The sequence below is a fragment of the Podarcis bocagei genome (genome assembly GCF_964188305.1).
Source record: "Podarcis bocagei genome assembly, chromosome: 18".
Classification (NCBI taxonomy): domain Eukaryota; kingdom Metazoa; phylum Chordata; class Lepidosauria; order Squamata; family Lacertidae; genus Podarcis; species Podarcis bocagei.
The window spans coordinates 4,175,956-4,199,845 of NC_138144.1; the positions used below are offsets into that span (position 1 = coordinate 4,175,956).

The following is a 23,890-nucleotide window of genomic DNA, read 5'->3' on the forward strand; positions in this document are numbered from 1 at the left end:
AATTGGGGGAAGTAAAAAAGGCTGGTGTCAGGGGGTGTTGGTAATGGGTCGTCGTCGTCCCCAAATTGGGCGTGTGGAGGGGAGAGATCTTAACGGACAGAGCAGGATCTAGATGCCAAACTCTTCATGGCCTGCTTTCAAAGCTGTTGGCTTTGTTGAAAAAATCAGAGCACTTAAACCTGTACTACCGATCTTACTGTTTATTGAATACTTTTGTATTTTCTCAGGCCTGCAGCCATTCCAGATATTTGGGAGTACAATCCCCCCCTGCCTGCCAGCCCCAGCATCATATATCTGTGCTTCTTGGGGGCTGATAACCCAAAATATCTGGAAGGTATCTGGAAGGTTGACAAAGACTGACAGGGTGGGGTTGGGCAAAAGCAGGGGTCAGCAAACTTTTTCAGCAGGGGGCTGTCCCTCGGACCTTGTGGGGGGCCAGACTATATTTTGGAAAAAGGAATGAACGAATTCCTACGCCCCACAAATAACCCAGAGGTGCATTTTAAATAAAAGCACACATTCTACTCATGTCAAAACACCAGGCAGGCCCCACAAATAACCCAGAGATGCCTTTTAAATCAAAGGACACATTCTACTCATGTGAAAACACGCTGATTCCCGGACCGTCCGTGGACTGGATTGAGAAGGTGATTGGGCCGGATCCAGCCCCCAGGCCTTCGTTTGCCTACCCATGGTCTAAAGTGTCTTAATTCGCATATATTTGAGTTGTCTTTTCCTTCTTTATAAAGGCCTGGTTTCTGACAAGCCACCAGATGTCACTAAGGAGCAGCAATTTTTTTTTTTTGGTCACTTGAGACACTGGTGAGGCGTAGCGCAGCTCTCTAGGCCAGTGTTTCCCAACCACTGTTCCGCGGCACACTAGTGTGCCGCGAGATGTTGCCTGGTGTGCCGCGAGATGTTGCCTGGAGGGAGGCGGGCGAGTCGGGCGGCGAGAGGCGGGGCGGCGGCGAGGAGAGGAGAGGCCGCCCAGTGCGGGGCTCTCGCCGTCTGCCTGCCTGGCTGCCTGCGAGCTCGGCGGGCAGCGCCTCTGTCCGCAGCGCCCGCCTCGCGGCTCTCATTCCATGCCCCTGCCAAAGCTCACCCAGCCAAGCCGCGCTCTCCTTCCTGCCTCGCTTTGCTGCCTCCTCCCCCCCCCACCCCCAAAGCTTGGAGGTTCCCCGGCAAGGGGGAGGGGAAAAAAATGAAACTTACACTTTCGTGCGTCCCTCCCGGCGTGACGCTGCGCGCTGACGTCACGGGGCTGTAATGGTGGTGTGCCTTGAGATTTTTTTCATCAAACAAGTGTGCCTTTGCCCAAAAAAGGTTGGGAAACACTGCTCTAGGCAAAAGCGTTACAAGAATATAAGACTAGCCTTGTGGATCAGGCCAGTCTCCCATCATCGTCCGGCGTCCTGATCCCACAGATGCCCGTGGGAAATGAAGGATAGGCTTGAGAGCAATTCTCCCCTCCTGCAATTTCCAGCAACTGGTATTGGGGAGTGTTGCTGCCTCCAACTAGTAACCATTGACGCCCTTCTCCCCCCTGAATTTGCCCCATCTTCGAAAGCCACACTGTGGTCCAAGCCATCACTGCCTCCCCCTTGAAACCAGGACCCTGATATTAAGAGTCTCGTGCTCTTACCAACTGGAGAGCCAAGAAGTCCTTCCTTTCATCCGCCCCAAACCTTCCAACATTCCACGAGTTCTAGAGGGACCTGAGACCCTACTTGCCCGCAGACTGTCTCTCCAGAGTGGTGCATGCTCTGGTTATCTCCCGCTTGGACTACTGCAACGCACTCTCCATGGTGACCCGGAAACTGCAACTAATCCAGAATGCAGCAGCCATACTGGGGACTGGGAGCGGCCACCAAGACCACATAACACCAGTCCTGAAAGACCTCCATTGGCTCCCAGTACATTTCCGAGCACAATTCAAAGTGTTGGGGCTGACCTTGAAAGCCCTAAACTGCCCAGTATACCTGAAGGAGCGTCTCCACCCCCATCGTCCAGCCCGGACACTGAGGTCCAGCTCCGAGGGCCTTCTGGCGGTTCCCTCCCTGCGAGAAGTGAGGTTACAGGGAACCAGGCAGAGGGCCTTCTCGGTGGTGGCGCCTGCCCTATGGAAACCCTCCCATCAGATGTCAAGGAAATAAGAAGCTATCCTATTTTTAAAAGACATCTGAAGGCAGCCCTGCTTAGGGAAGTTTTTAATATTTAATGCTGTGTTGTTTTCAACACTCAATTGTGAGCCGCCCAGAGTGGCTGGGGAAACTCAGCCAGATGGGCGGGGTATAAATAATTAATAATAATAATAATAATAATAATAATAATAATAATAATAATAATAATAATTTATTATTTATTCACTTTGTCCATGCCAGGCATCCTATAAACCTCGTATCATTTCGCCTCTTAGCTCACCTTTTCTCTAAACAATAAATGTCTCCCAGCACTGCAGCCGTGCAGAGTCTCTTCCCGAACCGCTAGTGCATTTTGCACTTGGCTGCAGTTTTTCCAGACCAAGTGCTAGGGAAGCCCTGCAAAGTGTCTCTGCTGCTGCTGCTGCAATCTAGCCCTGAGGTTGAATAGCTGGGACAGAGCCCTGTTTTCACGAGGGCTGTGTTTTACCACTGCAGAAGACTTCCTTTCTTTCAAGGGGGATGAGAGAAAAGATCAGGGACATATACGGTAAAATCAAAACAGGCCCCATGTTACAGACAAGTAAAAAAAAGAGGGGTCCGTAACGGCTGGAGACAAATAGCTTAGCCAAAGCAGGATGTTTGAAGTGTGCTTTCACAACAGAGGTTTTATAAAAATTATGAATGGCGCAGAGTGGGTTTCTAATGCCTTGGCCACAGTCCGGCCTGACGAAACTGGCCAGCAAGAATTTTCGGAACCAGACGAAAGGAAACTCTCTTCTTCGCCCAAGTGTAAATTGCAAGAAAGGTGGGTGGTCTGAACGCTGTGTGTTTTCGCTGCGCTTTCGGAGAGTGATGGACGACTCTCCGCATACTCCTTCTTCCTTTCCCCGCTCTGTACTCTTAACCAGGAACGCAAATCCTCTAAACATTTGGAACTTCTTATAAACAGCCTGGGTGCGGAGAAGACAAAGACTCTGGTTCCTTCGTGTCCTCTGCAATACTAATATTTATCTTGGTCCTGCTGCCGTGGCCGCTGGCTGGTTGTGTTTCCTGGGCGCGAGATGGCTGGGGGTTTTTTTTGCAGGGAGGGCTTTGTCAGTTTCCTGGCAAGGGGTGAAGATGCTCCAGTTCAACGCCTTGTGTGGAAAGGGTTTTCTCTCCCCACCCCAGATCGCGTGACACTTTTCTGTTTCTGTGTCAAGGCAGCAGAGCAAACGCCTCTCCGAAGACACCTAACTTGGCTGTGGTGGGTTAAGAACGTAGATGTCAGAATCCTTGGGCCACCGACACTGGCAGCAGCTCCTCCGGGTTTCAGAGAACAGACATTCCCAGTCCTTTTTTTTTTTAATAATTTTTATTAACTGGCCAACCACATCAAATTAAATCATATCACATAAATTCCGAATTACAAAGCCAAATTTTTAAATTTTGTTGGGGGGACCCATATTTCAAGATCCGAAGGGGAATTCTGATCATCTTCTTGCTGCTGCGTTAATGTCCCAATCAGTCCCAATCAGTTCAAACAGAGTTCATAATTCTATCCCATCTTATCTTGCTGTTTCCACATCACATCTTGTTCATATATTTTCTCTTTTTTCTTTATGATCTCTTCTGATAGTCTCCTTAAGCCGGTAAACACCAATAGTAATAATAACCCTGTGTGAATTTTCCGTTCTTCCAATCCTCAAATCGAGATGGTTTTCATATATCATCTCCTTCATAGATAACATCGCTCTATCCATCATAGTCTCGTAAAACTCAGGCATTCCCAGTCCTACACGGAACCGTAGATCTCTGGAGATGGAAGGTACCCCAACGGTCATCTAGTCCAACCCCCTGCAATGCTGGAATCTCAGCTAAAGCATCCATGACAAGTGGCCATCCAACCTCTGCTTAAAAACCTCCAAGGAAGGAGAGTCCACCGCCTTCCTAGGAGGTTTTTAAGCAGAGTCCGTTCCACCATCAAACAGCTCCTACTGCCAGATCAGAAGGTCAGTGGTTCGAATCCCCCTGATGGGATGAGCTCCTGTTGCTGTGTCCCAGCTCCTGCCAACCTGGCAGTTCAAAAGCACACCAGGGCAAGTAGATAAATAGGTCTTCTTCTTCTTTGGTGATCACTCATAGCCAAGTAAGATTGTCTTCCATGAACATGGTTTTAACAGTGAGTTCGTAAGTGACTGTGGAGGTCCATTCTGGGTCCACACGTCCTTCCACAGTGGGGACATAAATGGATAAATAGGTACTGCTGCGGCAGGAAGGTAAATGGCGTTTCCGTGCGCTCTGGTTTTCATCACGGTGTCCTGTTGCACTAGAAGTGGTTTAGTTCTGCTGGCCACATGACCCAGAAAGCTGTCTGTGGACAAACACCAGCTCTCTGAAAGCGAGATGAGCACCGCAACCCCATAATCGCCTTTGACTGGACTTAACTGTCCAGGGGTCCTTTACCTTTTACCTTTACTGCCAGAAAGCTCTTCCTGATGTTTAGTCAGAGTCTCCTTTCTTGTAACTTGAAGTCACTGCTTCGGGTCCGACCCTCCAGAGCAGGAGAAAACAAGCATAGTCTGATGAAGATGTCAATTATTATTATTATTATTATTATTATTATTATTATTATTATTATTATTACACCACCCATCTGCCCCAGTCACTGGGCAGCTTCCAACACATATAAAAATAGCAATGAAACATCAAACATTAATACTAAAAATCTAATCCAATATAAAAAGTCACAATAACTTTAAAATAAACAGCTTCTATCAAATAAAGCAATATTCAATAATCCATTATTGGATGCCTTATGAGGAACGGCTAAGGGAGCTGGGCATGTTTAGCCTGGAGAAGAGGAGGTTAAGGGGTGATATGATATAAAAGGATGTCACATAGAGGAGGGAGAAAGGTTGTTTTCTGCTGCTCCAGAGAAGCGGACACGGAGCAATGGATCCAAACTACAAGAAAGAAGATTCCACCTAAACATTAGGAAGAACTTCCTGACAGTAAGAGCTGTTTGACAGTGGAATTTGCTGCCAAGGAGTGTGGTGGAGTCTCCTCCTTTGGAGGTCTTTAAGCAGAGGCTTGACAACCATATGTCAGGAGTGCTCTGATGGTGTTTCCTGCTTGGCAAGGGGTTGGACTCGATGGCCCTTGTGGTCTCTTCCAACTCTAGGATTCTATGATTCATTAGAATCCAATAGTAAACAGTAAAATTAAACATCAGCAAATAACAGTTTACACTTATCAATTATAAAACAGAATTACTAATCTATCATCAATGTCTCCTCTCAATTCCCCCTTTACCAGGCTAAACATACCCAGCTCCTTCAACCATTCCTCATCAGGCTTGGTATCTGAAGGGCTGAGTAGGTCAATTGGATATGACTTGGGTGTTTTTAATGCTTTTTTGGGTGTCTGTGCCATGAGCTTTATTTTCCTTGTACCTGGGTTGCTTTTGATTTAACCATCATTTGCAATATATCATGCACGCCATAGGGAAATAAAATCAATGCCAACGCCCTTGTTCCTTATGCACACGGGGAGTTGTGGGAATTCAAACGTACAGCGGGCGGCTGAGGTTTCGCAAGCTACCGAAAGAGGAAGGGGAACTCCTTCAGCACCACATTTTCAAAAACAAACCAATCCCAGGGCCAGCAAAAGTGCAACTTCTGTTTGCCTTTTGCGAGCGAGAACTAGGGGGGAAGTTTTGTGGATTGGTACATCTCAGTTGGGGTGGTGAGCAAACAGGATGAGGCCTCGCTAGGAGGAGACTTACCAGAACGGAAAGCTCCCCTTGCAACCTTCTCAGTTCTTTCAGTGCAGAGAAAGCAGTTGGCAGGCCTCTCCGCTCCAGGTTGGGACCCAGGTCCGTGTTGCGGCATTTCGGGAAGATAATTTAGATAGTCCCCTTTCTGACCTGCTCTTCCTCTTGTCTGTCCTTTTCCTTACTGACCCTGATGTTCTGTGTTCTGTGTGTGGACCATTTTTTTTGCAGATAGATCAGGTGGTGTTTGGAGCACAGGTGCGAAAACAGTCCCTGCCTGTTGTTGTTGTTGTTGTTTAGTCGTTTAGTCGAGTCCGACTCTTCGTGACCCCCTGGACCAGAACACGCCAGGCCCTCCTGTCTTCCACTGCCTCCCGCTGTTTGGTCAAACTCATGCTGGTAGCTTTGAGAACACTGTCCCACCATCTCGTCCTCTGTCGTCCCCTTCTCCTTGTGCCCTCCATCTTTCCCAACATCAGGGTCTTTTCCAGGGAGTCTTCTCTTCTCATGAGGTGGCCAAAGTCTTGGAGCCTCAGCTTCAGGATCTGTCCTTCCAGTGAGCACTCAGGGCTGATTTCCTTCAGAATGGAGAGGTTTGATCTTCTTGCAGTCCATGGGACTCTCCAGAGTCTCCTCCAGCACCAGAATTCAAAAGCATCCATTCTTAGGCGATCAGCCTTCTTTATGGTCCAGCTCTCACTTCCATACATCACTACTGGGAAAACCAGAGCTTGAACTATACGGACCTCTGTCGGCAAGGTGGTGTCTCTGCTTTTTAAGATGCTGTCCAGGTTTGTCATTGCTTTTCTCCCAAGAAGCAGGCGTCTTTTAATTTTGTGGCTGCTGTCACCATCTGCAGTGATCATGGAGCCCAAGACAGTAAAATCTCTCACTGCCTCCATTTCTTCCCCTTCTATTTGCCAGGAGGTGATGGGACCAGTGGTCATGCCTACGAAACAAAAACCAGAATTGTTTCAGGGGCATGTTCCTTGCCTGGGTGCAGGTGAACCTGCCACTCTTAGTTCCTCCTTTTCCCAAATCTTAAAATTCAGGTCCCTGCATTCCTGCATCAGTTTTGCCTCGTTGGCCTTTTTAAGTCCTCGTGAAAATTCGGCAGCGTTTGAAGGGCCAATTTCTCCTTTTTGAAACAGGGAGGGAGTGTAGTTCAGGGACAGGACATGTGCTTTGAGTGCAGAAGGTTTGAACCCCAGCATCTCCAACTAGGAGCGAGAAAGACTCCTGTCTGAAACCCTGGAGAGCTTCTGCCAGTCAGTGCAGACAAGACCAATTCTCTGACTCAGGGTAAGTCATCTCTTTATATCCCTCCTAAAATATGCAATTTTGCCCAAAAGCACATTTTTGCAAAGCAATTTCCCCTTTGTAGAATGCTTTTTTTTTTTTTTGTATGCAATTTGCATCAAATGAGCATTTCCCCCTAATATAATCACTTTGCAAATACCTTGCTTGTTCGGAGAACGGTATTGCAAAATCCCGACAATGGCTGTGACAATGGTTGTGGTTCCGTTTTGCGTATTGTTTCAGAAGGTGTGGAGTAACCACAATACAGCCTTGAACTTCCTCCTCACTTCCCTTTTAATATTTATTTTTTAAAATGATTCCCCCAAATTATTACAGATGGAACCGAATCACTTTAATACGACGCCTTAAAATCAGGTTTCTGACTCCTGTCCATCATTTTCCTCCCGTAGCCGAATCGTTTATTTAGTGGCTGGTTGTGATCCTTCGCTTGCAATTAAACCATTCTTCCAGCTGCCCTCTTTTCCCTCCTTACAAACAGCACCTCTGCTGCATCTTGTAAATTTAAAATCCAGTTTGCATATACATTTTAGTTCATGGGTGGGCAACTAAGGATCCGGCCCAATCACCTTCTAAATCTGGACTGTGGACGGTCTGGGAATCAGCATGTTTTTACATGAGTAGAATGTGTCCTTTTATTTAAAATGCATCTCTGGGTTTTTTGTGGGGCATAGGAATTTGTTCATTTTTTTATTTTATTTTTTCAAAATATAGTCCGGCCCCCCACAAGGTCTGGGGGACAGTGGACCGGCTCCCAGCTGAAAAAGTTTGCTGACCCCTGTTTTAGTTGCAGACCTGTTTGTGCTGGGAGACTTCATTACTATCTTCCATTGTTCGGTTCCCTGCAATGTTTATCGGGATGGCACAAAGTCACATTCCATTCCTTCCGCTGTTTTCAGACTAGCTTACGAACGAGCCACAGCCTCTCTGCTTCTCTTTTGTGACCTGCTTGCTGCCGCTTACAGCCCAAATCACGCTGCTCCCTTTGCCTCGACCCCGATTCCGTTTCTTTCCTTTTATTGACCTATAAAAAAATAGCTATATATTGCTGTTCGTAAACAACAAGCAGAGTGGTTTATAACAACCTTACATAAAACCATACAATAAAAACCACGTCAAAATTAGTAGGCCTGACGGAATGGGGAAGTTCCCGGTAGGCAATATCTAAAATGCGATATCTAGTGGCAGAGTGTTCCACAGGACTGGGCCGTTGACACGGAAGGCTCTGTTTGTTGTTGTTAAATGAGCATTGCAGGGGTTTGGGCTAGATGACCTTTGGGTCCCTTCCAACTCTATGAGCCTCACCAACTTGGGGAACGGCCAGTGAAGCTCTTGCAGTTAATCTCAGGGATCTTTCTTCCTTCGGAAAAGCAGCTTTTACTTGCATGCAAATTGAATGGGTAAACTCAATCAACCACAACTTTGTAGATTAACCAGCCGGAACTTGTGCGGTTAACCAGTCAATGAAGCAGATTACTGGCCTTCTTCCAATTCCATGCAAATTAGCTACTATGGGCTATGTTCAAGGCACTGGTTTTGACGTAAAGGTAAAGGTACCCCTGACCGTTAGGTCCAGTCCCGCACGACTCTGGGGTTGCAATGCTCATCTCGCTCTCAGGCCAAGGGAGCCGGCGTTTGTCCACAGACAGCTTTCTGGGTCATGTGGCCAGCAGGACTAAACCGCTTCTGGTGCAACGGGACACCGTGACGGAAACCAGAGCGCACGGAAACGCCGTTTACCTTCCCGCCAGAGTGGTACCTGTTTATCTACTTGCGCTGGTGTGCTTTCGAACTGCTAGGTTGGCAGGAGCAGGGACAAAGCAACGGGAGCTCACTCTGTCAAGGGGAATCGAACCGCCAACCTTCCGATCGGCAAGCCCAAGAGGCTCAGTGGTTTAGACCACAGCGCCACCCGCGTCCCTTGGTTTTGACGTAGAAAACCCCCAAGCACCAGGGAACCAGGATACCGGAAAGGTGGTCTAACCCCTTATAAACCCACTCAATCTGCAGGTAAGGGCATCCTGCAGGTGCCATCGTATCAGGAAGTGCCTTGCGCGCATTGTAGAAAACCGGTCTTTCATGAAACGTTTCCGAATACCAGTTGCCAGAAACTTCAGGAAGGGAGAGAGTTGCTCTTCTTGCACTTAGGTCTTCCTTGTGAGTTCGCCAGAAGCGACATCTGGTTTGTTACTGTGAGAACAGAACGTAGGACTCGATGGGCTATTGCCCTGACCCACCGGCCTCTCCTTATTGTGGTAGCACCTTTGGAACTCCCTTCCCCTTGAATTTAAGTCAGGCGCTATCTCTGTTGCTTTTTCGGCCCCTGCCAAAGACCTTCCTCTTCCAACAAGCTTTCTAAGCTGAGATCTTCTCCAGACAAGACAGAGGTTTTGGGGGGACAGGAGGCGGGCAGGTGTGGACTCCCTGGTCCTGAATGGGGCGACTGTGCCCCTGAAGGACCAGGTGCGCAGCCTGGGAGTCATTTTGGACTCACAGCTGTCCATGGAGGCGCAGGCCAATTCTGTGTCCAGGGCAGCTCCATCTGGTATGCAGGATGAGACCCTCCCTGCTCACAGACTGTCTCGCCAGAGTGGTGCATGCTCTGGTTATCTCCTGCTTGGACTACTGCCATGCGCTCTATGTGGGGCTACCTTTGAAGGTGACCCAGAAATGACAACTAATCCAGAATGCAGCAGCTAGACGGGTGACTAGTTGCTGCCACTGAGACCACATAACATCGGTCCTGAAAGACCTACATTGGCTCTCAGTACGTTTCTGAGCACAGTTCAGTGTGTTGGTGCTGACCTTGAAAGCCCTAAACCGCCTCGGTCCTGTATACCTGAAGGAGCGTCTCCACCCCCATCGTTCAGCCCAGACACTGAGGTCCAGCTCCAAGGGCCTTTTGGCGGTTCCCTCCCTGAGAGAAGTGAGGTTACAGGGAACCAGGCAGAGGGCCTTCTCGGTGGTGGCACCCTCCCTGTGGAACGCCCTCCCATCAGATGTCAAGGAAATAAACAATGATACGACTTTTAGAAGACATCTGAAGGCAGCCCTGTTTAGGGAAGTTTTTAATGTTTGATGTCTAAACATCTTTTTAATATTCTGTTGGGAGCCTCCCAGAATGGCTGGGGAAACCCAGCCAAATGGTGGGGTATAAATAATAAGTTGTTGTTGTTGTTGTGATGATGTCTGTATCTGCGCTGAAATTATTTTTAAGATGTTTGTACTGTCCTATCTCTGGTTGTCTGCTGCCCTGGGCTCCTTTGGGAAGAAAGGCAGGATATGAATTTTATAATTAAATAAAGATTTGTTTGATAGAAAAAACTATCGGTGTAGGTGGAGGTGATTGTGAAGAAACAAAAGTGAACTGGGACTAACTTCCTTCCTTTTTTAAAATCCTTTTCTCTTATTTGAAGAGAAACAATCCACACCTTGCTTTTAAAAGCTCCTGGATCACCTTGCGGTCGCTGGAAGGTGGATGCTGAGCGGTTCCGATGAGTGGAATGGAATTTACGGCGGTTGGGCACAGCTCCTACGAATGGCAGTGGAAACTTTCGCGAACAGTTAGCTGCCCGCGTGTCTGACCTCAGCCCAAGTGTTTGCTTTCCTTCTCCATGGGCAACCTCTTGGATCCTACGATTCCCATGAGATCCCTCACCTTGCCAGCTATGGATCCTGGAAGGCTTCTGTGATCAAGCCTCTGGATTCCCTGTTCTGCTGAAACTTGATCTCGCACCATCTCTCCCTGGGTCCCTCCTCCTTAGGGAGGAGGGCTTGGACCGTGCACCCGTGGACATTTTTCTTACCAAACCTTCTGCGTTTCAAAAAAAAAATTATTCGTGTGCATGCTTTTCATCAGGGTAGGGTCTTTTCCATCCGGTCTGAGATTGGTAAGGGGGGACCCCATCTCACGTCCTGCCACAATGGTCTGGTGCATCTGCTTTCTCTCAGAGGAGGAGAAGAACGCCGTCGCCATAGATAAAGAAATCAACCGGCTTCTGCAAGAGCAAAAGAAACGAGATCGGTGGGAGCTGAAGTTGCTTTTACTCGGTGAGTAACTGCTCCTCGGACAAGGAGCTTGCTAGCTAGGTTGGGGAGAGGCTCAAGGCTTGAGTCATGGGCTTGGAGCAGGATCCAGCCTTCCATATTTTTTGGTTGTTTGTTTAGTCATTTAGTCGTGTCCGCCTCTTCGTGACCCCCTGGACCAGAGCACGCCAGGCACTCCTGTCTTCCACTGCCTCCCGCAGTTTGGTCAAACTCATGCTGGTAGCTTTGAGAACACTGTCCCACCATCTCGCCCTCTGTCGTCCCCTTCTCCTTGTGCCCTCCATCTTTCCCAACATCAGGGTCTTTTCCAGGGAGTCTTCTCTTCTCATGAGGTGGCCAAAGTCTTGGAGCCTCAGCTTCAGGATCTGTCCTTGCCCAGGGACTCTGGAGTGAAGGGCACATAAACAGTACTGATTATTGTTGTCGTTTAGTCGTGTCCGACTCTTCATGACCCCCTGGACCAGAGAACGCCAGGCACTCCTGTCTTCCACTCCCGCAGTTTGCCAACACAGTACCGATACTACCATTAATTTTAAAAATCTATTACTTTTCTGATCCGTGCATTAGTCTGGAAAGGTATACACCCATCTGGGGTTGTTTAAGCTGAATGAAATCCTTTTTGAAGTCTAGCTGAGACATATCAATATATATATGAAAAATTGGGGAAATATGCTGCTGTGTCAATATTCTATTTAACTGTTTGCCCATTTTGATCAGTCACAGTCCTGGAGTCTTAACTCCTCATAGGAAACTGTGAGTGATTTGGGCATCCTTTAGCCCGAAAGGAGAGACAATTCAGAGACAATATGACAGCCAGCTTTAAATCTGGGAAGGGCTGGAGCCGTGGATTGTAGTAAAGGTAAAGGGACCCCTGACCATTAGGTCCAGTCGTGACCGACTCTGGGGTTGCGGTGCTCATCTCGCTTTAGTGGCCGAGGGAGCAAGTGTACAGCTTCTGGGTCATGTGGCCAGCATGACTAAGCCGCTTCTGGCGAACCAGAGCAGCGCACGGAAACGCCGTTTACCTTCCTGCCGGAGTGGTACCTATTTATCTACTTGCACTTTGACATGCTTTCAAACTGTTAGGTTGGCAGGAGCAGGGACTGAGCAACGGGAGCTCACCCCGTCGCGGGGATTCGAACCGCCAACCTTCTGATCAGCAATCCCTAGGATCAGTAGTTTAGACGACAGGGCCACCTGCATCCTCTTATGCTACCTTAGTAGGAGTCAGATACCACCGGTACATCGGACCCTAGTTTTCATACGCTGCTTTGAGGAGTTTTTTAAAAGAAAAACAAACAACTGGTGTGTGTCAAAATAAAAAAATACCTTCCAGTAGCACCTTAAAGACCAACTAAGTTAGTTCTTGGTATGAGCCTTCGTGTGCATGCACACTTCTTCAGATACACTGGAACAGAAGTTGCCAGACCCTTCTATATAGTGGGAAGGTGGGGAGGGGTATTACTCAGAAGGGTGGTGGGAATGGGAGATTGGCAGATAGCTGAGATGAGCCTGTTGACGACTCTTAACGACTGTAATAGGTCTTACAGGGTTCCAGTACCATACCAAGAACTAACTTAGTTGGTCTTTAAGGTGCTACTGGAAGGTCTTACAGGAAAAGGCAAGGGGCGAGAAGGTGAGAAATGGCTTAGTCATGTATAATGAGATAAGATTCCAACTGGTGTGTGTGTATATAATGAAACGAAATGAAGGGAAAAAATAAGAGCTATGGGATTTCTTTTAGGTACCGGAGAGAGTGGGAAAAGCACCTTCATCAAACAGATGAGAATAATCCATGGCTTGGGCTATACAGAGGAAGACTGCAAAGAATTTGCCAAGGTGGTTTATCAGAATATCTTCATGTCCATCCAGGCTATGGTCAAGGCTATGGAGGTTCTCCAAATCTCCTACGCCCAGCCAGAAAATGCGGTGAGTAGTCCGACGGCATGGGAAGAGGAACCCACGGGGTGAGACCAAAGCATTGAGGTTGAATCCTGACATGACCAAAGTACTGTTTTGGGGGGGACAGGGAACATACAGGACACCCTGGTCCTGAATGGGGCAACTGTGCCCCTGAAGGACCAGGTGTGCAGCCTGGGAGTCATTCTGGACTCACAGCTGTCCATGGAGGCGCAAGTCAATTCTGTGTCCAGGGCAGCTCCATCTGGTATGCAGGCTGAGAAGTACTGTTTTTGGGGGACAGGGGGCAGGCGGATGTGGGGGACTCCCTGGTCCTGAATGGGGTAACTGTGTCCCTGAAGAACCAGGTGCGCAGCCTGGGAGTCATTTTGGACTCACAGCTGTCCATGGAGGCGCAAGTCAATTCTGTGTCCAGGGCAGCTGTCTACCAGCTCCATCTGGTACGCAGGCTGAGACCCTCCCTGCCCATGGACTGTCTTGCCAGAGTGGTGCATGCTCTGGTTATCTCCCGCTTGGACTACTGCCATGCGCTCTATGTGGGTCTACCTTTGAAGGTGACTTGGAAATGACAACTAATCCAGAATGTGGCTACCAGACTGGTGACTGGGAGCTGCCACTGAGACCATATAACACCGGTCCTGAAAGGTAAAGGACTTCTGGACGGTTAAGTCCAGTCAAAGGCGACTATGGGGTTGTGGCGCTCATCTCGCTTTCAGGCCGAGGGAGCCGGCGTTTGTCCACAGACAGCTTTCCAGGTCATGTGGCCAGCAGGACTAAACTGCTTCTGGCGCAACAGGACACCGTGGCGGAAACCAGAGCGCACGGAAACGCCATTTACCTTCCCGCCGCAGCGGTACCTATTTCTCTACTTGCGCTGGCATGCTTTTGAACTGCTAGGTTGGCAGGAGCTGGGACAGAGCAACAGGAGTTCACTCTGTTGCAGGGATTTGAACCGCCAACCTTCCAATCAGCAAGCCCAAGAGGATGGGTGGTTTAGACCACAGCGCCATTCGCGTCCCCATACGATGTAAGAGATAAAAGAAGTAAATGCTTTTCTCTTACCAGAAGCTGCCCAGAAGGACACTTCCTTCTTTAACAAACGTGTTACGGTCGAATCAAAATAAATACAGCGGTGCCTTGGTTTACGAACTTAATCCATTCCGGAAGTCTGTTCTTAAACCAAAGCGTTCTTAAACCAAGGCGTGCTTTCCCATAGCAGCGGGGGATTCAATTTACAAATGGAACACGTTCAACATGTTCTGATTCCAAGGCCAAGCTCACAAACCAAAACACCTACTTCCGGGTTTGCAGGCTTCTTAATCCGAGTTGTTCATAAACTAAGCTGTTCTTAAACCAAGGTACCACTGTAACAACAACAATATTAAATTACGGTATTCTCTCTGCTTCTAGCAAAATGCTCAGCTGCTGATGGCTGTGGATACCTACAAAATGAAGGAGATGGATGCACGCCATGCAAGGATGATCAAAAGCCTGTGGAGAGATGGCGGGATCCGAACCTGCTACCAGAGGCGAAGCGAGTACCATTTGCTGGATTCCACTTTCTAGTGAGAGCATTTGCGTCTGCCGCTTAAGGACGGGCAAATCTGTCGGGTTTCCGGGTGGTGGGTTGCACCCAGTCTTATCCTACTCAGAGTAGATCCATTTGGGTTGCTTGCAACTAAGTTCTGTTTAGAGCAGATCCACTGGAATAATTGAACTGCCTTTCTCCCAGAACCCAAGACTCTTTAGATGATCCTTGGAGTCCATTTCCAATTCTACAATTCTATGATTCAAGCTTACAAGATTCAGGCTTACAAGAATCGAAGCAAACATAGACAAAAACACAGAACGCTTAAAAACAAATCAACGATAGTAGTTAAAAAGTAATCAAAATATAATGGAAATTAAACAACAGAAAATCTATGAAATCTAGTAAAAAACACCGCCAACAACAACCTGTGCAGCACTATCAAAAGCCCTCAGTTGGTTAGAGTAAGGTAAAAGTAAAGGGACCCCTGACCATTAGGTCCAGTCGTGGCCGACTCTGGGGTTGCGGCGCTCATCTCGCTTTACTGGCCGAGGGAGCCGGCATACAGCTTCTGGGTCATGTGGCCAGTGAACCAGAGCAGTGCACGGAAACACCGTTTACCTTCCTGCCAGAGCGGTACCTATTTATCTACTTGCACTTTGACATGCTTTTGAACTGCTAGGTTGGCAGGAGCAGGGACGGAGCAATGGGAGCTCACCCTGTTGCGGGGATTCGAACTGCTGACCTTCTGATTGGCAAGTCCTAGGCTCTGTGTTTTAACCCAACGTGAAACTTGAACCCACAACCCTAAGATTTAGAGTCTCATACTCTAACCAACATCGTTGGCACTGTGGGTTAAACCACAGAGCCTAGGACTTGCCGATCAGAAGGTCGGCGGTTCGAATCCCCGCGATGGGGTGAGCTCCCGTTGCTCGGTCCCTGCTCCTGCCAACCTAGCAGTCTGAAAGCACGTCAAAGTGCAAGTAGATGAATAGGTACCGCTCCGGCGGGAAGGAAAACGGCGTTTCCGTGCGCTGCTCTGGTTCGCCAGAAGCGGCTTAGTCCTGCTGGCCACATGACCCGGAAGCTGTACGCCGGCTCCCTCGGCCAATAAAGCGAGATGAGCGCCGCAACCCCAGAGTCGGCCAGGACTGGACCTAATGGTCAGGGGTCCCTTTACCTTTAAGGTGCTACTGGAAGGAATTTTTTAATTTTGTTTCGACTACGGCAGACCAACACGGCTACCTACCTGTACCCAGAACAAACTCAGTTGGTCTCTAAGGTGCTACTGGACATTTTTTTTAATTTAATCATTAATTGTTAGGCTCTCTGCAGCTCTTGCTTAGCTTTGACAGATGCACCACGCTACGCAGGGCACATTCAGACACATTACAAAGTTATCTTCCCATTTCCTTTTTTAATATAATATTTTTTATTAATTTTATCATATAAATTATAAAATGTACCATAAAACTTTTCACTTATACAATCTTTTTAGACTTCCATCAGCACCTCTGATGATCCACCGTTTTAACCACTTCTTATGCATTTCTTAACTTTATATTACCTTTACATCTCTTAACAAATCATCCTCCCCCTTCTCTAATTTTGCAATACTTCTAATACTCCTCACAAAACTTCTTGCAACCTTACAAACGTCGTCTGTTCTTCACAATTAATTTTCAAATGGTCCGTAAATTTACTCCAGTCTTCCGCGAATTTCTGGTCTCACCGGTTTCAAATCCTTCCTGTTAGTTTATCTAATTCTGCATAGTCCATTAACTTCATCCTCCATTCTTCAATCGTTGGTAACTCTTCTTGCTTCCATTTTTGGGCCAATAATATTCTTGCTGCTGTTACTGCATATAAAAAGAGCTTACATTCCTTTCTATTTATGTCACTCCCCACAATGCCCAATAAAAATGCTTCTGGTTTCTTTATAAATGTATATTTCAACATTTTTTTCAACTCATTATATATCATCTCCCATAAGCATTTCGCCTTTTTACATTCCCACCACATGTGATAAAATGTTCCCTCTTTTTCTTTACATTTCCAACATTTATTACTGACTTTATAAATTTTCGCTAACTTGACAGGTGTAATATACCATCTATACATCATTTTCATCACATTTTCTTTTACGGCATTGCATGCAGTAAATTTTAAACCTTCCTTCCATAATTTCACCCAGTCACTCAGCTGTATATTATACCCAAAATCTTTGGCCCAGTGAATCATAACCGACTTAACTTCTTTGTCCTTCAAATGCCATTCAAGCAGCAATTTATACATTTTAGACAAAATTTTTGCATCATTACTTAATATCTCTAATTCAAACTTTGATCCACTTTCATCAAATCCTTTTTCTTTAGAGTCTTGTTTAAACATTTTGTTGACCTGGCGATAATGTAACCAATCATTAACATATTCTTTAATTTCTTCATATTGTTTCAGTTCCCATTTACTTCCTTCCAGATATATTAATTTCCCATATGTTATCCATTTCCCACTCATATTGACCTTTTTTACACTCATCGCTTCTAATGGAGATAACCAATGTGGTGTTTTTCGTTCCAATAGGTTTTTATACCTATCCCAGGTTTCTACTGGAGATCTTCGAAATATATGGCTTCCAAATCCTTTATGGACTTTTGTCTTCTTATACCATAAATATGCATGCCACCCAAATCTGTTATCATAACCTCCTAAATCCAGCAATTCAGTATTTTCTAATTTCATCCATTCCTTCAACCAACAGAGGCAAGATGCTTCATAATATAATTTCAAATCTGGCAGGGCGAAGCCTCCTCTTTCTTTAGTAAGTTATCTTCCCATTTCCATGTACAATTTAAACAACTATCCTTAACGTGCTTTTGCAGCTTCCTGTCCAACCTGGACCGCATTGCAGCAGCAGGATACGTGCCAAGCCCCCAGGACATCCTGAGGACGCGGGTGCCGACGACGGGCATCAACGAGTACTGCTTTTCGGTGCAGAAGGTGAGGCTCAGGTGAGCAAAACCGGGAGCGGGATCTGAAGCCATGCACCCTTGATGGCTTCGACTGGCTGGCTAAACCAGGTGAGAGATGCCAATGGGTCTCAAAGCCTCCGTAGTTGATCTCTGCTGAAATGAGTGTAGCGGCAAAGTCCCTTTGTGATGGTCACAACCTATCCCTATCTCATGCCCCCCTTCTAAGATTATACAACTTCATCAGACGCCGCCTCCACTACAACAATAACCTTAGTTGGGTACAACTTCATATATACTCGTGTGTGTGTGTAATTTTTATTAAATTATTTTATAATTTACTCATTTAAACCACAGAGCCTAGGGCTTGCTGATCAGAAGGTCGGCGGTTTTAATCCCCGCAATGACGGGGTGAGCTCCCGTTGCTCGGTCCCTGCTCCTGCCAACCTAGCAGTTCAAAAGCACAGCAAAGTGCAAGTAGATAAATAGGTACCACTCTGGTGGGAAGGTAAACGGCGTTTCCGTGTGCTGCTCTGGTTCACCAGAAGTGGCTTAGTCATGCTGGCCACATGACCCAGAAGCTGTACGCCGGCTCCCTCGGCCAATAAAGCGAGATGAGTAACGCAACCCCAGAGTCGTCCACAACTGGACTTAACGGTCAGGGGTCCCTTTACCTTTAAGACTTCCCTTCTTCTCTTTCCATGGTTCATTCTACATTTCATAAATCCCTGCATATTTTACAAAAACTAAACCATTCAGTATTCCGTTACTGCATCCATCAAAACTTATTTACACTGTTGAATTTATCTTAATGCTTCCAACGTTTTCAGGTGTACACAATTCCCTCCCCCAATATATTCAATAAATATTCTTCTCTAAAGGCATATTCTTCTTGTTCTCTTATTCTAAGTCTGTGAGCTGTGCATATTCTGTCCGCTTAAGTTGCCATTCTTCTTTAGTTGGGACCTCGCTCGTTTTTGGGCTAACGAATCACAGGCCACAGTAGTGGCATACATAAATAAACTTTTTTGACACCTTTTTTCCGACAACTTCTACATCGGTTTCATTGGGGCAGGGGTGGAGGTTACCTTAAACCCAGCAGCATGTAGCCGCCCAGAAGCCAAAAAACCATCATCTCCCTTTCTGTGCAGGATCGTTGATGTAGGCGGGCAGAGATCGGAGCGCCGTAAGTGGATCCACTGTTTTGAGAATGTGATTGCCCTGATCTACTTGGCTTCTCTCAGTGAATATGACCAATCTCTGGAGGAGAACACAAGCGAAGTAAGGAGGGGGATTTTTATAAAAGGCATGTACATTTCCCTGTGTGTGTTTGTGTGTGCTGAAATCAAGTTTTAAGATCAGAAGAAGAGCAGGCCAAGGGAGGGAGTTCTGCAGTTCTGCCTCCTGCATCAGGGAGTTCCGCAGTTTACCGTATTTTTTGCTCTAGAAGACTCACTTTTTCCCTCCTAAAAAGTAAGGGGAAATGTGTGTGCGTCTTATGGAGCGAATGCAGGCTGCGCAGCTATCCCAGAAGCCAGAACAGCAAGAGGGATTGCTGCTTTCACTGCGCAGCGATCCCTCTTGCTGTTCTGGCTTCTGAGATTCAGAATATTTTTTTCCTTGTTTTCCTCCTCCAAAAACTAGGTGCGTCTTGTGGTCTGGTGTGTCTTATAGAGTGAAAAATACGGTAATTTGCAGGTGAGGCATCACAACTCCTGGCAGATCCAACCTACCTCACTGCTGCCTACTCACTGCCACCCTCCAAGGCCAAAGTTGGGCATTTAGGGAAAAGTGCTGTCTGGCCAGATCAAGAAGTTTAAAAACTGGCCAGGGCCTCCAAGCGTTAGATTTTATGCCCATATGTGGTGCTGTGGGTTAAACCACAGAGCCTAGGACTTGTCGATCAGAAGGTCAGCGGTTCGAATCCCCACGACGGGGTGAGCTCTAGTCGCTCGGTCCCTGCTCCTGCCAACCTATCAGTTCAAAAGCACGTCAAAGTGCAAGTAGATAAATAGGTACCACTCCGGCGGAAAGGTAAACGGCGTTTCCATGCGCTGCTCTGGTTCGCCAGAAGCGGCTTAGTCCTGCTGGCCACATGACCCAGAAGCTGTACTCCGGATCCTCGGACAATAAAGCAAGATGAGCGCCGCAACCCCAGAGTCGTCCGCGACTGGACCTAATGGTCAGGGGTCCCTTTACCTTTTTATGCTGATTTAAGCTTCTCATGTCCTTTGGGAAGGGGAGGATCCTTTTCTCTGAATCCCTGCTGCTTCTGGGCAGGGAAGGCACGACTGACTGAGAGGCCCGATTCCTTGCAAGTGTTCCTAAGTACTTTCTTTTCCCTTCTTCCTCCACTTCCACGAGTTAGAACCGTATGAGGGAGAGTCTCGACCTCTTCAGAACCATCCTGGAGCTTCCGTGGTTCTGGAATACCTCCATCATCCTTTTCCTCAACAAGGTGGACATCCTGGAGGAGAAGATCCTGAGCTCCGACCTGGATGCTTATTTCCCAAGTTTCCCAGGTAATACTTCCTCCTCCCTCCAGCTAACTAGTGCAGAGTCTGGCATCCTCCAGCGTCAGTTATGGGCCTGGGAGATTAAGATTCAAATCCTGACCTACTGGGTGACATGATGGGGTGAGCTCTCCCATTGCTCTGTCCCAGCTCCTGCCAACCTAGCAGTTTGAAAGCACGCCAGCCGAAGTAGATAAATAGGTGGCGGGAAGGTAAACGGCGTTTCCGTGCACTCTGGTTTCTGTTACAGTGTCCTGTTGCGCCAGAAACGGTTTAGTCCTGCTGGCCACATGACCTGGAAAGCTGTCTGTGGACAATTGCTGGCTCCCCTGGCCTGAAAGCGAGATGAGCGCCGCAACCCCATAGTCGCCTCTGACTGGACTTAACCGTCCAGGGGTCCTTTACCTTTTGCACGCCTGTGACGTTGCATGTCTTTCTCATGCTCAGGAGGAGCCTGCCATTGACACTGAGCTAATAATAATAATAATAATAATAATAATAATAATAATAATAATAATAATAATTTATTATTTCTACCCCGCCCATCTGGCTTGGGCTTCCCCAGCCACTCTAGGCGGCTTCCAACAAAACACTAAAATACAATAACCTATTAAACATTCAAAGCTTCCCTGAACAGGGCTGCCTTTAGATGTCTTCTAAAAGCTTGGTAGTTGTTGTTCTCTTTGACATCTGGTGGGAGGGTGTTCCACAGGGCAGGCGCCACTACTGAGAAGGCCCTCTGCCTGGTTCCCTGTAGCTTGGCTTCTCGCAGCGAGGGAACCGCCAGAAGGCCCTCGGTGCTGGACCTCAGTGTCCGGGCAGAAAGATGGAGGTGGAGGTATACTGGACCGAGGCCGTTTAGGGCTTTCAAGGTCAGCACCAACACTTTGAGTTGTGCTCGGAAACGTACTGGAAGCCAGTGTAGGTCTTTCAAGACCGGTGTTATGTGGTCTCGGCGGCCGCTTCCAGTCACCAGTCTAGCTGCCGGTGCTCAGAGATTCAGCCACCTTTGCCCCCTCAATATTGGGAAAGCTGAGCTCCCTGCTAAGGAATATTGAGGGGACTGACAGCACCGCTGCCCCCTAGCGCTGGCACACCTGAAGACTATCTCCTTGTATTTTCCTTTTTTTAAAAAAAAATAAAAAATATTTATTAGGATTTTACAAATTATAACAAACATATCAATACACACAAACACAATTGTTTGTTTGTATTGTGTATTGTTTGTGTTTATATAAATTGTGAAAAACCAATAAAAAAATATAAAAAAATAAATACACACAAACACAAACAAAAATAAAATAAAAAAGAACAAGTATAATTTCAATACCTTATTTTCATAAAACTTATTTCACTGACCTCCCCTTTCTGCATTCCCATTTCAAAAATTTAGTTTAGCAAATCCTCACCCTTAATTTTATCTAATTATCATCCTTATTTTCCTTTCACTTAATCTTTACAGCTGTACTCCATTAATTTTAATAACCGCATCATTCTAAAATTCATAAATTTTACAGTATTTCTTAAGATAATTCTTAAATTTCTTCCAGTCTTCTTCCGCCGTCTCTTTTCCCTGGTCTCGGATTCTGCCAGTCATTTCTGCTAGTCCCATATAGTCTATATCTCCTTGTATTTTCCCAGGCCCCAAGCGAGACGCTCACGCGGCCAAGCAGTTCATCCTTGAAATGTACATGGACATCTTCAGGAAGTTATTGGTCCCTGGCGGCGACTTCGGAGGGTGTCCTTCCGGCGACGTCCACAGGCCACGGATCCTTTACTTCCACTTCACCTGTGCCACGGACACACAGAACATTGGCACGGTTTTTGAGGACATTAAGGACGCAGTCCTGGCTTCCTACCTTGATGAGTTCAACCTGGTCTAGAAGGGTCTTGCGGACACTTCTAAAGGATCCCAATGACTCCACCCGTTTGCCTTAGAGGAGGCCTGGCGCATGGAATGCGAAACCGGCGGCTCTAAAGGCCCGTTTTAAATCGCCGGCAGGCACCGAGATCTGTCCAGAAGCATCACCCCTTGGGAATCCCAAAGGGGGGGGGGCAGACCTGGCTATTGCAGGGTGAGACCCGCTCCATTCAAAAGGGATTTCAAAACCCTGTGCTCTTTGGCCACCCTGCATAGCTGTCAAGCGTCCCTTATTTGGCGGGAAAGTCCCTTATCCCAGGGCCGTGTCCCGCTGCTGTCCCTTATTGACGATGTCCCTTAAATTTCCTGGGTTTCAAAGGAAGCAGCTCCTCTCCCTCCCTCCCTGCCGACCAGGGAGGAGGGAGGCTCCAACCGTGTTGCTTGGCTGCGTTGCTCACCCAATAAGGAGTCTAAGAACGACTGGGGGGTGGAGCTTGCATGCCTTGTGCCCATCAAATCGGCCGTGTTGCCTGGGGACTCACCTTTGCTCAGCGCTTCCCAGCGGAGAGGTGACGGTGGTTTTCCTTGCTGCATCCCCTTTGCCGGGTTGCTGCGCTGTGGGAACCACCGCTTCAGGCTTCATTTGGCTGCTGGCTGGGCTTTCTGCCTTTGGCTCTGAGGGGCTCAGAAGTTGAACATACCTGTGCTTAGAAAATCCCTTATTTTGGCTGCTGATCCCTTATTTTTGAGACTGCGGGTCCCTTATTTTCAAATCTGTAAGTTGACAGCTATGCCACCCTGATGAAAAGAGAAACGGGAGCAGAAATCCTCGGTCTCTGCTTCCTGGTCCCATGTCCGGAACACGTCCCAGCTGACAGTATCAGTATTGGCTGTTCCTTCCAGTCCACGGACAATATGTGGTTGATGAGGGCTGGATCTGTACGTTTCAGGAAAATGCGTTGTAAAGCTCATAATGGGAAAATTGCCAGAGGATCGGACTCTACAGCGCCATCTGGTGCCACAATGTTATAACGCTGAAAACAAAACAAAGCATCGATGTAGCTGAGTCCTAGGCCTTGACTCCAGCTAACTTCCTGAGGCAACGTTCACACAGCCATTTGTTCCGTTCCCCTGCTTATTTCTGCACCATATTCAAGCTTTCGCACAACATGAAACCACTTCCGGAAATCTAGTGGAACACGGTGGAGGTTTAACTCTCGCTTCCGTGTTATCTGCTCCAGAAACGACCTGTTTGCAGCCCCACCAGCCCAGAAAATTGCAGGAGTAAAGTGATAGAATCTGGGGCAGTATATATAGTTTTCTTCCTACTTTTTTTTTGGGGGGGGAATCATGGGGGAGCAGAAGCCGGCATGTGCAGAAAGAGTGCCCTTTTCTTCTTGCAACCTGGGCAAATCTGTCAAATCGGGTCTATATTTCCCCCTGAATCTTAATTTCACTTCTTCACAATTTGCAGTTTGCGGAGCACGCTGTGTTTATTTTCCAGATCCTCCTGTGATAGGTCTGCCAGCGTCTTAGTGCAAATTTCTCCTCAATAAACACATTTTTTTTACAAATCTTTTTTTTTACTCACATACACTTTTTTGCAAGCAATATTAAAATGCACACAGAATCGTATTTCTCCTCCGTTTATAGCAGGGCTTCGGGGAGAGACCCAGCTGGTGAAAACTGCTGTGTGTAAGCCAGTGCGGTGTAGTGGTTAAGAGCGGTGGACTCGTAATCTGGGGAACAGGGTTCGCTTCCCTGCTCCTCCACCTGCAGCTGCTGGGTGACCTTGGGCTAGTCACACTTCTTTGAAGTCTCTCAGCCCCACTCACCTCAC

At 47.3% G+C, this 23,890-nt stretch overlaps 1 protein-coding gene across 4 annotated transcripts; it reads left to right on the forward strand.

The window, feature by feature from the left end:
- Positions 1-5,904: 5,904 nt before the first annotated feature.
- LOC308577591 (guanine nucleotide-binding protein subunit alpha-15-like) lies at positions 5,905-23,624 on the forward strand. Of its 4 annotated transcripts, none has more exons than XM_081177933.1 (8): positions 5,905-5,985; positions 10,629-11,262; positions 13,004-13,188; positions 14,590-14,744; positions 17,590-17,718; positions 18,828-18,957; positions 20,045-20,198; positions 21,831-23,624. In XM_081177933.1, exons 2-8 carry the CDS (start codon positions 11,058-11,060, stop codon positions 22,070-22,072), a joined length of 1,200 nt encoding a protein of 399 aa, XP_081034059.1. In that variant the 5' UTR covers positions 5,905-5,985; positions 10,629-11,057; the 3' UTR covers positions 22,073-23,624. The 4 variants fall into 4 exon arrangements, with proteins under 4 accessions (XP_081034059.1, XP_081034058.1, XP_081034060.1 ...); XM_081177932.1 differs by lacking the exon at positions 5,905-5,985 and adding an exon at positions 6,799-7,197; XM_081177934.1 differs by lacking the exon at positions 5,905-5,985 and adding an exon at positions 8,194-8,612 and having other exon boundaries at positions 20,041-20,198; positions 21,831-22,008.
- The last annotated feature ends 266 nt before the right edge of the window (positions 23,625-23,890 follow it).

Excerpts from the sequence above, each read along its gene's own strand:
- LOC308577591 (XM_081177933.1), top strand. The coding sequence starts at position 11,058 with ATGCTTTTCATCAGGGTAGGGTCTTTTCCATCCGGTCTGAGATTGGTA. Across the intron at positions 11,263-13,003 it reads GCTGAAGTTGCTTTTACTCG|GTACCGGAGAGAGTGGGAAA; the intron begins GTGAGTAACTGC and ends GATTTCTTTTAG. Across the intron at positions 18,958-20,044 it reads TGGAGGAGAACACAAGCGAA|AACCGTATGAGGGAGAGTCT; the intron begins GTAAGGAGGGGG and ends TCCACGAGTTAG.